The 12,316-nt window shown below is 45.7% G+C and overlaps 1 protein-coding gene across 1 annotated transcript in view; it reads left to right on the top strand.

Annotated features, from left to right (window-relative positions):
* Gnb4 (G protein subunit beta 4) overlaps nucleotides 1–11,928 on the top strand; it is a 48,418-nt gene extending 36,490 nt beyond the window's left edge. Inside the window, exons 9-10 of the mRNA XM_057756999.1 lie at nucleotides 3,711–3,927; nucleotides 7,191–11,928. Coding sequence (XP_057612982.1) covers nucleotides 3,711–3,927; nucleotides 7,191–7,297 — 324 coding nt within the window. The 3' untranslated portion in view covers nucleotides 7,298–11,928. The remainder of the gene's footprint in view (nucleotides 1–3,710; nucleotides 3,928–7,190) is intronic.
* Nucleotides 11,929–12,316: the final 388 nt, after the last annotated feature.

The following is a 12,316-nucleotide window of genomic DNA, read 5'->3' as shown; positions in this document are numbered from 1 at the left end:
GCTGCTGAGTGTTGAATGCAGGCCAACAGGAATGCTAGGCCAGGTGCTCATTTTTGTTCTTTGTTTCTTCTTTCGGACTTAGTAAAAGTTAATTTGTTGTTTATTATTTTAAATTTTGTGTGCTAGTGATATGTGGTAGGAACATGTGCATGAGTATGGGTGTAGAGACCTGTGTGTACACAATCAGAGGCCCAAACAAAACCAGCAGCCCTCCTCGGTAACCAGCTACCTTACTACTTAAAACAGGTCTTACTCAACTGGAAGCTTGCCTTCCTGGCTGAGCTGCCTCGTCAGCAATGTATTCGAATCATCTGCCTGTCCACAGTGCTGGGGTTACAGTCACACTCAGTCACGCCCACAGTGCTGGGGTTATGGACACACTCAGCCACGCCCACAGTGCTGGGGTTATGGACACACTCAGCCACGCCCACAGTGCTGGGGTTATGAACACACTCAGCCACGCCCACAGTGCTGGGGTTATGAACACAGCCACGCCCACAGTGCTGAGGTTACAGTCACACTCAGCCACGCCCACAGTGCTGGGGTTATTGACACACTCAGCCACGCCCACAGTGCTGGGGTTATGAACACAGCCACGCCCACAGTGCTGGGGTTACAGTCACACTCAGCCACGCCCACAGTGCCGGGGTTATGGACACACTCAGCCATGCCCACAGTGCTGGGGTTATGGACACACTCAGCCACGCCCAACTTGTCATCCAGGAGCTGGGGATTCAAGCCCCACGTCCTCATGTGCTCAGGCATGCAGAGCAAGTGCTCTCTCCAGCCCTACAACAGTGAGTTTACAGAGACTGGTGCTGTTTTCCTTGTTTGTGGGGATCAGGCACTAAGTGCCATCTTTGTTGAGTTGTTAGTGAACACTGAGGCCCCTTTTGAAATGAAATAGTTGGGAGAAAAATATTGTATAAATAGGCTAGGCCTTAGGACAAAGACCATGCCATGGCCCCAGCACAGGAGAATTGCTGCAGATTTGAGGCCAGCCTGGGCTACAGAGTGAGTTCTGGGACAGCCAGTGCTACATAGAGAAACCCTGTCTGAGAAACCAAAAGCCAAACAAACAGCAGCAGCAAGGAAAACAAAACAAAAGCCAAGAGTGGCCTGGAAAGAAGAGGATACAGAAGGAAGCGGCCAGGAACACCAGCAGAGGGAGGAGGTTAGGGAAGGCTTTTAACTTCAAGGAACCAAACCACGAGGCGCATGGTGGGAGGAAGGAAGACTTTATGGTCCCGGGTCCTGCAGTCCTCCAGGAATCTATGAGGAAAGCATTTCCTGTTTGGAATGGAGAAGCCGTGTTCACCGAGAGCAGCCTCCGCCATTTCCAGGAACCTGTGAGCCTAGTCAAGCTGTGGGACTCTTAGTGAAACAGTCGGGGAACGTCTCCCCGTGCTTAATAACAGCTGGAAATAACACTGCCCCATTATATAAATCCTTCTCAAACTTCCAACTCTATAGTCAGATCTGAGAACGAAAAAAGCTATGCCAAGAAGCTGAGAAGATATAATTACAACATATTTGTATTTAGTAATTAGAAATACATTTAATTGAAGCAACTATATCCGTCAAACAACTTATTTACTTTAAAACCTAAGGGTAGGTTATAGTAATACTAAGTTATTAGTTATTAAATGCTAATATTATTTTAAAACCTAGTAGTGTAGTTCAGAAGTTGAGCACTTGCTCAGCATATATGAGGACCAGGGCTGATCCCTACACAGGAAAAGAACACAAGGTTGTTGCCAGGAATTTAGTGGATGATATTAGCAGAAGATCAATAGAAAAACTAATTAACAGCTGGACAACTGCTTAAGAATGAAGAAAATTAAGTTAGAGCACTACTTTATTAAAGGCTCTTTATTAAATAGACTCCAGATTGATAAGATTAATATATGAAATTAAAAGAACTAAACCAAGTATGCACTGTTCATTAGGAGTAATGAAGGAAGCTGGGGAGATGCTCAGCGGGTACTCGCTGTGCGCATATGAGGACTCAGGTGAAAAGGCTGGCCTGGGAGGACCGCCTGTTGTCAATCCCAGCACTGGGGAACAGAGATGGGAGAGAACCCATCTAAACAGGGACCAAAAGCGGAACTAGAGAATGGCCAAGGAAACTGCCTGATGACTTCTGGCGTCACCCTGTGCGCTCCCGTACAAACGTGTAAGGAATGAAAGAAAGCGGGGTGTGGTGGCACATGCCTGAATCTCAGGAGGTAGAAGCAGGAGGATCAGAAGTTCAAGGCCATCCTCAGCTACTCAGTGATTTAAGGTCAGCCTGGGATAAAGGAAATCCTGTCTCAAAAACACAATCAAAGAAATATAAGTGAAGCCTAAACAAACCTGACTCTGAAGCCTTAACACGCTGCAGAGTCACATTTGAGCAAATAAAACCAATGTACAGACATTTTGTTTCTACACAGTAAGCAATCCGTGTCAGTAGCTCAACTGCAGAAAACAAAACCATCTGAGAAAGCAGTTCCCCGGAAGCTGGAAGTGCTTTGACGAGGCACTGTGGAAAGGTGCACTGACCAGGGCTGCAGCAGGAAACACTACTCAGGTGCCAGGCATGCCTGGGTCTGTACCCCTCCATCGCCAGTGGAGGGGGAAGTTGTCTGTTTTCTGTCTTTCTGTGTGTAACGTCTGTGATGTGTGTGCAGGTAATGTGTAGGCCAGAGGCTGACGTTGGGTGCCCTCTTCACCTTATTCAGAGGCAGGGTCTCTCAGTTGAACCAGTTGACCTATACTAGTCCAGCTAGTTAGCTCTGCCACCCAAATGCTGAGGTACAGGCAGGCCTCCACACTCGGCCAGCATTTACTGAGGGTTCCTGGGCTCCACAGCATGGCACGAGGGTGGCATTCATTAGCAACCCCAGTGTAGTCTTCACAGGCACACGAGTGCTTTACCTCCGGAGCCATCTCCCAGCTGCAGTGTTCTGTGTGCTCTAAAATCTTTCCAATGTATTTTTCATAATACAATTCTGGAATATTTAAACAGACATCCTGTAAATAGTAATACTTGACTTACGATCAGCATGGGGAGTTTTGGTTTGCTCTGATTCTGACTCATGTGCAGGAACCTCCTCTTAGGCATCCTGGTGGCCCCTGGCCCCGGGAGGTCACTGCGCTGATGCTGACCTTCGTGTGAACGTGCAGTCCGTGCCCGCTGACCTAGTGCAGCACACCGTTCCTGACTCCTGAATCACAAGGCACCCAGTACGCCTGCGCTGAAATGTATGGATCAGACAGGCGAAGGACCACAGGCGGCATTACTAAAACTGTGTGCTGAGCAATGGCCCGTGCACTTTGCATGTGCTGTTTAGCCTAAATCTTCAACTAAAATGAAAGCCCAGAATATTAAAAATATATATGTATTAGGCCAGGTATGGTGGCTCACACCTTTGTAGCCCTAGCACTTAGGAGGCTGGAGCAGGAGTGTTGTGCACTCTGGGCCAACCTGGGCTACATGGCGAGACTCTGGCTCACATAAAAAGAAACAAACTTCTCAGCAGTCACTGAAACGGAAAGAAGCAAAATTAGCTTCAGAGCCTGCCCCACCTCCCCTCCCCGGTTCTCTGTCTCCGTGGTCTCCATGGTCTCCATGGTGGTCTCCGCATGCATCTATTATGGTGTAGACCAACCTCACCTCCAAGGCCAGCCTGCCTCCATTGTTTTTACCTTGTTTTTCTTCTTTTTAGTTCTTCCCAAGTGGCTATGCCTTTGCCACGGGCTCCGATGATGCCACCTGCCGGCTCTTTGACCTCCGTGCAGACCAAGAGCTACTGCTGTATTCTCACGACAACATCATCTGCGGGATCACGTCCGTGGCTTTCTCCAAGAGCGGGCGCCTTCTGCTAGCCGGCTATGATGACTTCAACTGCAGCGTGTGGGACACGCTGAAAGGAGGCCGGGCAGGTCAGTGATGTGGCCAAGGCAGGTTGTGTTTCAGGAAGCCTGAAGAGGCTCCCACAGACACTGAGGCTGGCTGGGCATCTGGGAGCTGTCAGAGCAGCAGCTGGGCGGCTCTCCTTCGTATCTTTATTACCTTTGATGGTAGCTGGAGGAACACTTACCCTATTGAAGACATTAGATCCTAGAATGGTAAATTAGGGGTCAGGAGCAGTAAATATAAATTGGTGCCTTCTTGCACAAATCAGTTTTCTTTTTCTTACATCCTGGTTGGTTTGCTTATTTTTTATTCTGAGACAAATCCTTATGCTTGGAAGTCACTATAAAGCCCAGGCTGGCCTTGAGCTCAATGTTACCCTGCCTCAGCCTTCCAAATGCTGGGATTGCTGGTGAATGCCGCCATCATACCCTGCTAAGCTGTCACTTGGGGCTAAACCGTTACTCTCTAACCTGACAGGAAGCATGGTTTCTGCAGTGGCTCATGCTCTTGAGGCTGACCCTGAGGATATAGGCAGACTGTCTTCCAGGCCTCAACAGGAACCCTCCCATTAAAAGCCAACATAGCAACCATACTGGACTGGGATTAAATGGAGTAATTTGTAATGTTAACTGAAATAATTTAAAATTATACTCCAGAAGCTGGGCAGTGGTGGTGCATGCCTTTAATCCCAGCACTCAAGAGGCAGATGCAGGTGGATCTCTGTGAGTTCAAGGTTGGCCTGGTCTATAAGAGCAAGTTCCAGGACAGCTAGGACTGTTACACAGAGTAACAGAAAACCAACCAAACAAACAAACAAACATTTGGTGTGTGTGTGTGTGTGTATATATATATATATATGTATACTCCGTATACACATATGGCTGTGTGTACTTTGTTACTATAACACAGCAGACATATTTTCTGCACCCCAAGATAAACTGGTAGGGTGCAGTGGTATACACTCCTAACACTCAGGAGACACACAGGAGGATCACAAGTTTGAAGTCAGCCTGGGCTACACATCAAGACCTTCATCTCAGAAAAAAGCTTGAAATAGCACACCTGTGTTACTGCCAATTTTCTCTTTTTCCACACATCCCTGTCCCCTGAAACTCCTCCCTGTGCTCCCCACCACTGTCTGACTCAAGAGGAAAGCTGGGATCATAGTTTAACAAGTCAATTCTTTTTTTTTTTTTTTTTTTTTTTGGTTTTTCGAGACAGGGTTTCTCTGTGGCCAGGCTGGTCTCGAACTCAGAGATTCACCTGCCTCTGCCTCCCAAGTGCTGGGATTAAAGGCGTGCGCCACCACCGCCCGGCCTTAACAAGTCAATTCTAATCTCCATTCTCACCAGTCAACTGTTTCTTTCTCCCAGTCAGGAGATAGGTTAGTGGCTGATTCCCTAGTCTGAAGCTGGCATTGGTCATGTGACTGGCATCACAGAAGAGCAAATGGGAGGGTGTCACCCCTTATTGTCCACTTGTTAGTGCAGTTCTGTTTTGACACACTTGCCCCCACTTAATCCCAGGGATCCCCATCTCCACTACTGTAGACCTTGTAGCTTACAGCTCTGTTGCTGTCTTGTGCCTCTTTTGCTCAATCCCCACCTTTAGAAGCCCTCAGAGTTGTTGGACATACAGGCTCTCAGCTCTCACAGGAATTATCTTCTCAAGTCAGTTAACAAATCACAGAGTTCAGAGTTTATACCTTGCAAGTAGATTTTTGTAAATAACATGTTGCCCAATGCCAGCGACTCCAGAAATGAGGAATTCTGTATTTGGCTGTCACCTCAATCTGCTGGTATCCATCAACTCATCTCTAACATGCTTGAGTTTGCTGATAGCTGTCTTCATGGTAGGCTTACTACAGTGTCTCACTTAAAGCCAAATCCAGACTTGGGAGCCCTTCTCTTCCCTGTCCTTTCCGGGTGACTGGAAAGGCCACCTCTGTGCTTTCTTCTTTTTTATTTTTAATATTTATTTATTATGTATACAATATTCTGTCTGGCCAGAAGAGGGCACCAGACCTCATTACAGATGGTTGTGAGCCACCATGTGGTTGCTGGGAATTGAACTCAGGACCTTTGGAAGAGCAGGCAATGCTCTTAACCACTGAGCCATCTCTCCAGGCCCCTGTGCTTTCTTCTTACTTGGTATTCCAAGTAAAGTTGCTATCCATACACCCCAGACTGGAAACACTACAGGGAATACTTGGACAGGATACACTTCCGAGAATGAAAATGTTTAAAGAGAGATGGTGGCTCTGACGTTGCACTTGAACCTCAGAGTCCCTGACCTTCGTGATTAGGAGGGCTGGTAGGTGAGGCGGCTCTGAGGGAGCCAGCGACTGTTCACACATTCCTTGACACGAGATAATGAAAGGGTATTCTCATCTTCATTTGAATATTTGCATTTTCACTCAAATCTTGAGAACTGTTTGTTTTGTCCTGTGCAGTAAAAGGATGGGTGAGTGAGTCTCAGGTCACTGCAGCGAACAGAACATAATGAGCTCGATGTCTTCATCAGGTTAAAGCCAGTTTGTGTTTGGTGATGAACAGAAAGAACAAAATGAATGGTTTGGGTCTATTTTGGAGATAGGATGGAAGGTAACTGTCTTGTTCTTGTTGGAAAAGTACACTGTATAGAACTTCCATTTAAAAATGTGTTTTTATTGAAAGTAGCACAGTTCAGTAGCAGAATTGGAATATCATGAACTTACTGAGATGTGGAATTTGTTTTTACATGTTTTCCTAGGCAGAAAAATTACAAAACTCCCAGCTACAATGGCACACACTTGTTATCCCGGCACCTGGGAGGTAGATGAAGGAGCATTGGGATCTTAAGATTATCTTTGGCTGGGTCACAAATTCAGGATCAGTCTGGACTACATGAGACCCCTCTTCTCAATTTTTCTTAAATGGTTGACAGTTTATTCAGCCTATTGTTGCTCCTAACTATAGTTTAAGGCTCCTAAGTGTTGTAAATAACAGGGTTCATTTTAAAAAGTAGGTGAGTCACCTTTTGAACTGTAAAAACAAAGTGTCTACAAGACACTCTTCTCAATTTTTCTTCCTTTTTTTTAAGATAATAACTTTTCAAAAATCAGAAGCACAATTGATTTTTTTTTTTTAAATTTCATGTAACCCACGGTGTGTTGTACTGTGCCTGCCCTGCCCTGACAGCTGTGTCCCCAGGATGCCTGTTCGTGTTCTAATCACCATCTGCACTGTAATGTACAACTTTTGCAGTTCTGAAACTCCAGTGATAACTCTGTCTTGACCTTTCTTTGTAGGTGTCCTTGCTGGTCATGACAACCGTGTTAGCTGCTTAGGCGTGACTGATGACGGCATGGCTGTGGCCACCGGCTCCTGGGACAGTTTTCTTAGAATCTGGAATTAACAGTGTCCTGTGTTCTGTTCTCCAATGGCTATCTGGAGATCCATGCTACAGCCTACAGCTGTGAGAAGAAACTCTTACCTTCTGTTTGCGGATGAGGATTTTTCTATTGAGATGACTACATACGAAAGAAAGCGTCTTTGAATAAAGTACAGCCAAATGGTGGTCAGAGACAATCAAGACTAAGGTCCCTTGCCGAGGGCAAAGGGCCTGGGTATTGAGCAGTTGTGCTGACATTACGCCTGACAGATTCCTGCCTGTGCCGGTCCTTTCTCTGTAGATTAGAACGCACAATCTGTAGCAGGTGACTGCTGTGTTTGCATTTTGTTAGGGACTCCCCTTGAACTCTGTATATGAGAAACATCACATTTTTAAAGTATTGTCATGGTAGAGCCAGGACCTGTAATAGGCAGAAGTGATATTGTAGATAGATGTGCTGTCTGAAGGCGTCCCCTTGGGCTTTGACATTGCATTTGAGTCACGATGGCCTCCTGATTAGGAGGGCTGATAGGTGAGGTGGCTGTTCATGCATTCTTTGCCATGCTGGGGATCTAACTAAGTGCTCCTTTTGAGTCATTTGAGGGACAGGTGATGTGAAGGCCAGGGGGTAAAAATTTCACCGACATAAGGGGGCACACTGAAATGTCATTACAATTTATTATCATAACCAGTAGATATTGGCATGTATGTTAATTTTTGGTATTCTAAAAGGCTGAGCCCTTTGAACCTTTAGATCTTGCTGTTAATTTCACATTCTGAAACCAAGTTTGTAGAATGTGCTAGTATTTCACAAGTTTGACAAAACCTGACTTGCCCCTGCTTCTGAAGACTCCTGTCCAGTATTCTCTGTAATGGGTAGGAGACAGTGGCTCACCTTTAACATTTTTGAGAAATGTAAACTCATCCACTCAGCTGGCACTAACATATATACGATGGCTTTATGAATTCTGTGTAATGTAAGATCTGAATTGGTATAAATTATCTGCACCCTTAAACCTTTGCTCTTCTACTTTGGTGCTGCAGAAGGAATCTGGGGCCTTGTGCCCACCAGGCTTGCTCTGCACCCCGGCTCCTCAGATGGAAGCAAGCCCTCTGCTGCCGTGCAGTAATTCCTCCAGCGCACGACATACCTGTTCCTATGCAGCTTGCAGCTGAGTGTCCAGAGCTGACCCCTCGAGCCCACAGCACTATCTCAGAGGGTCCGCTCACAGCAGGCTGTCCAGTTGCTCTGTCTGTCACTGGGCTGTCCTGCCTCTCTTGTTTTTTTCTCCTACAAATTTAAGTGACTAAACAATAGCAGACTGTTACCTCTTGCTGGGTGCTGCCTTCATGGGTTACCTGGATGCATACGAAACATTGTTTGAAACCCAGTAACACCTATGTTGCTGTTTAATAGTTTGTTAAAGTTGATCACCTGTAACTGTAACACTTCCAAACTCTGGCGTTTTCATCCTTATACTGTGACTGTGCCCGTGTATGTGTCTGCTGGGATGCTTTATTAAGGTCAGTTGCGCTTCCCGTACTACAGTGGATAGAGCTTCCTCCCACACAGCTCCAGGGTTGGACCTGAGTGGGGCAGAATGAAAAGCCAACAGACACAGGAGAGCTGGGGCCATGGAAGAAACTGCAGCCCCCAGGAAGTGAGTTTGTTACATGGAACGGCCCAGAGTTGGTGCTGCTGCATACAGATGAACAAGGAGGCAGCCTTCACGGTACGCAGCTGGACCACGGAGACAGGGTTAGCTAATCTGGGTGAGGGCGCTATGGTGGACACAGCCCACCAACACTCATACTCAAGCCATTCTCCCACACGTCTGAAGCAAGGGTCCTTGCCACAGCAGCACCCGCGTCCCAGCACACGTTCGCTCCCAACAGCAGAGAGGTGAACTGAGATACAGTATTGAAGAGAAACAGACCATCAATGGCAGGTGTGACTGTGTACCTCAATCCTCATTCTGGGACCCCTTTGATCTTGCCTATTTGTGAAATAGGGAAGTTACTTTATGAAGCACAGCTCTCTGAAACAGGGCACAATTTACTTAAAAGGGAAGAATAAAGTCAGCGCTGGGCTGGAATCTAGCCCTCCTTGTATGTGCTGCCCACAGCGCTCTACCTGCAGCCTGCCCCACCCAAGCCAGAGTTGAGGCACATTAGAGGATCACAATCATTTCCCCAAAAGGCTGTGTTTCCAAGACTGCTGTGTAACCCAGAACTCATCCAAAACAGCACTTCTAATATGTATTTTAAAATGGGGCTTAATCCGTGGTAAAGTGCTTGAAGCGCAGGGCCCTGGGTTCAGTCCTCAGCTGTGTCAGTCAAAAGTCATACTGAAGAATTCTATGGCCCTAAATATTTTAAAATGGAATTCAGGGCAGGAGAGTTGGCTAAGCAGATAAGAGCACTTGTTACTCTTGCAGAGAACCTGGGTTCAATTCCCAGCAACCATGTGGCAGCTCACAACCACCTGTAACTCCAGTCTCAGGGAATATGACTCCCTTGGACACAAGGCAAAACATTTGTACACATAGATCTATATTTAAAAAGGGGGGTGTGCTTTCATGTTATTAAAAGCTTGTGTAGAACAGAGTTTAAAGATTTCCCTTACAATGTAGCTGGAGAGTAACCATGCGAACATATGGCTCACTGCACACAGTGCCAATGTTTGGCACAGTAGTGACCTTAGTCAAGCTGCTTTCTACTGGTGGGTATCTTTAGGGTTTCTCTGCAGTTTGTTGTGGCTAAATACACTGGCTTGCCTGAGACTTCCTGAAACTAGCCTATACAATGTGCTTTAGCAGGTTGATGCTTAGCATGCAAAACATCAAACAAAAGTTTGAGACCGGCCCGGCGGTGGTGGTGCACGCCTTTAATCCCAGCACTCGGGAGGCAGAGGCAGGCGGATCTCTGTGAGTTCGAGGCTAGCCTGGTCTATAAGAACTAGTTCCAAGACAGGCACCAAAGCTACAGAGAAACTGTCTCGAAACCCCCCCTCCCCCCCAAAAAAATGTTTGAGACCGGCAAGATTTTTAACATTTTGCTGTGGCTTCTGCCTTAGCCTCTAGCTGAGTCCACAAGCATTTTCCCCCAAGAGTATTGTAAAGGCACATTATCTTTTCTGAAACATCCCTCAACGCCGTTCAACAAGGACAGCTCATTTTTGGCAGCTGTGCTCCATGTAATACTCCAGGTCCCTAACTAGCTTGGACTTAGTTGTGATACACATATACTGTATTGAATTCCAAATTCATAAAAGCAGTGAGTGTTGGGCTCTGGTCCCTCTAGTTCAAAGTCTAGTCAGTGGCTGTCATTTTGATTTAGACTTGGCAAGCTGATTGATGATGTGTTTCTGAGATGTAAGGAACTTGAATCTATTACATGACCTAGTGCAGTCCTGTAACCCTTCACCTGGGGGGTTGCATGTGAAGGACCACAGAGGGACCACTGAGAGTTGAGGCCAGTCAGCCAGGATTATCAGATGGAAACCTTATTTATCCCAGGGACTGGAGAGATGGCTCTTCTCACAGAGCACATGAGTACAGTTCCCAGTTCAACTGCCTGTAACTTCAAGGGGCCCAAAGCCCTCTTCTGGCCTTCTCAGGCCCCGCACACACAAACCTAATTTAAGTAAATCCCCCTTTAAAGAAAAAAGCATAAAAATGACCATTCTATTGTTGAAAGTACTCTTCAATCCCATTGATGACTTAGGTTTAGGAGTAAAACTAAGACTTTGTTTTAGAAGTGAAACTATTCAGGGAAATTAAGTGGATATGAACGTCTTGGATTTTGAATCATAATGAACGTTCTTGTATTAACCAGACTAGAAAAACTGAAGAAGCGGACCCTGCCATCATTTAAATACGGAACATCCCTTTCTTTACACTCTGCAGATCAGATCTGGCTTGTACTGTGTTTGTTCTCTGGCCACTGTGGAAAGCGCTGGTTTTACCAAGATGATCTTAAACTGATCCTGTGGAACGCGAGACGCACAGCAGGCTCACTTCTGCTGGTCACTGCTTACAACAGGTGCTTATGGGATGTCTGAGTCAGCACTGTTAACCACAGGCAGATGGAACATCTTGTATTTAGGAAATATTTTCCATGTTTATAGTTTTCTAAGAGTGTTTTTTCTTAAGCCCAATGGCTGATTTTGTAAAACAGGTGTAATAATGTAGCATTATGAGAAAAAAAACTTTTCAACTATAAGAACAGTATCCAGCAAAATCTTCCATAGCATGGTCTGTTAACGCGGACTTCTGTGATACAGCTGTAGGCTGTCCAGGCCCTTCTGTCTTTATACAATGGTGCTCTAACCTATCATTTTCTCCTCAAAGAGGCTTCTCTTTGAACATCTGCATCATCTCACGGAAGCCATCAGATAGCATAAATGTGTCTTGAAGCAGATTTGAGAATTTTTCTGTAAGGCACCTTGGAAATGTCCTCAAATATTTTCAACACAGAAAGCCAGCTGACTATGAATGTCAGCCATATGTCTAAAGCTTTCCCATACAAGCAGAGGATCTGTGCCAGTATCCAACAGTGCTGAGCTAGAACAGTTATCCCCTATTTGTACAGTAGCTTGTGCAATGCTGTTGTAGTGAGCTGTACTATACTCTGTAATCAATAAAGTGCTTTTCACTGTCTTCATTGTACCATGTTTTAAGTCAAATTTTAGTGAGATTTTTAAAATTAAGTCCCAGAACTAATTCAAATTTAGTACTTCCATAGTTAACTCTACTTCCTTTGTTTAAATGCTGTTGTTGTTGTTTAATAGCAAAGGAAGTAAGGGAGAGACTGGCGTGTCACTGACCCAAAGCTAGCTTTTAGTTTATCATTAAAACCACCAATTTCTCATTCACAGATAAGTCATTCCTTCCCTTGTGGAGCACAAGAGCAGGTCTGTAGTTCTAGTAATTGGGAGACAGACACTGGAAGATCCAAGTTTGAGGCCAGCTTGGACTACATGTAAGACCCTGTCTCAAAAGAAACAACATCCATGCTTCCCCTGTAGCTCACTTGGGGTAA

The sequence above is a fragment of the Chionomys nivalis genome, chromosome 24, assembly GCF_950005125.1.
Source record: "Chionomys nivalis chromosome 24, mChiNiv1.1, whole genome shotgun sequence".
Lineage (NCBI taxonomy): Eukaryota > Metazoa > Chordata > Mammalia > Rodentia > Cricetidae > Chionomys > Chionomys nivalis.
The sequence above is the reverse complement of the archived record's forward strand: the minus strand, read 5'-3'. Positions and strand labels throughout refer to the sequence as shown.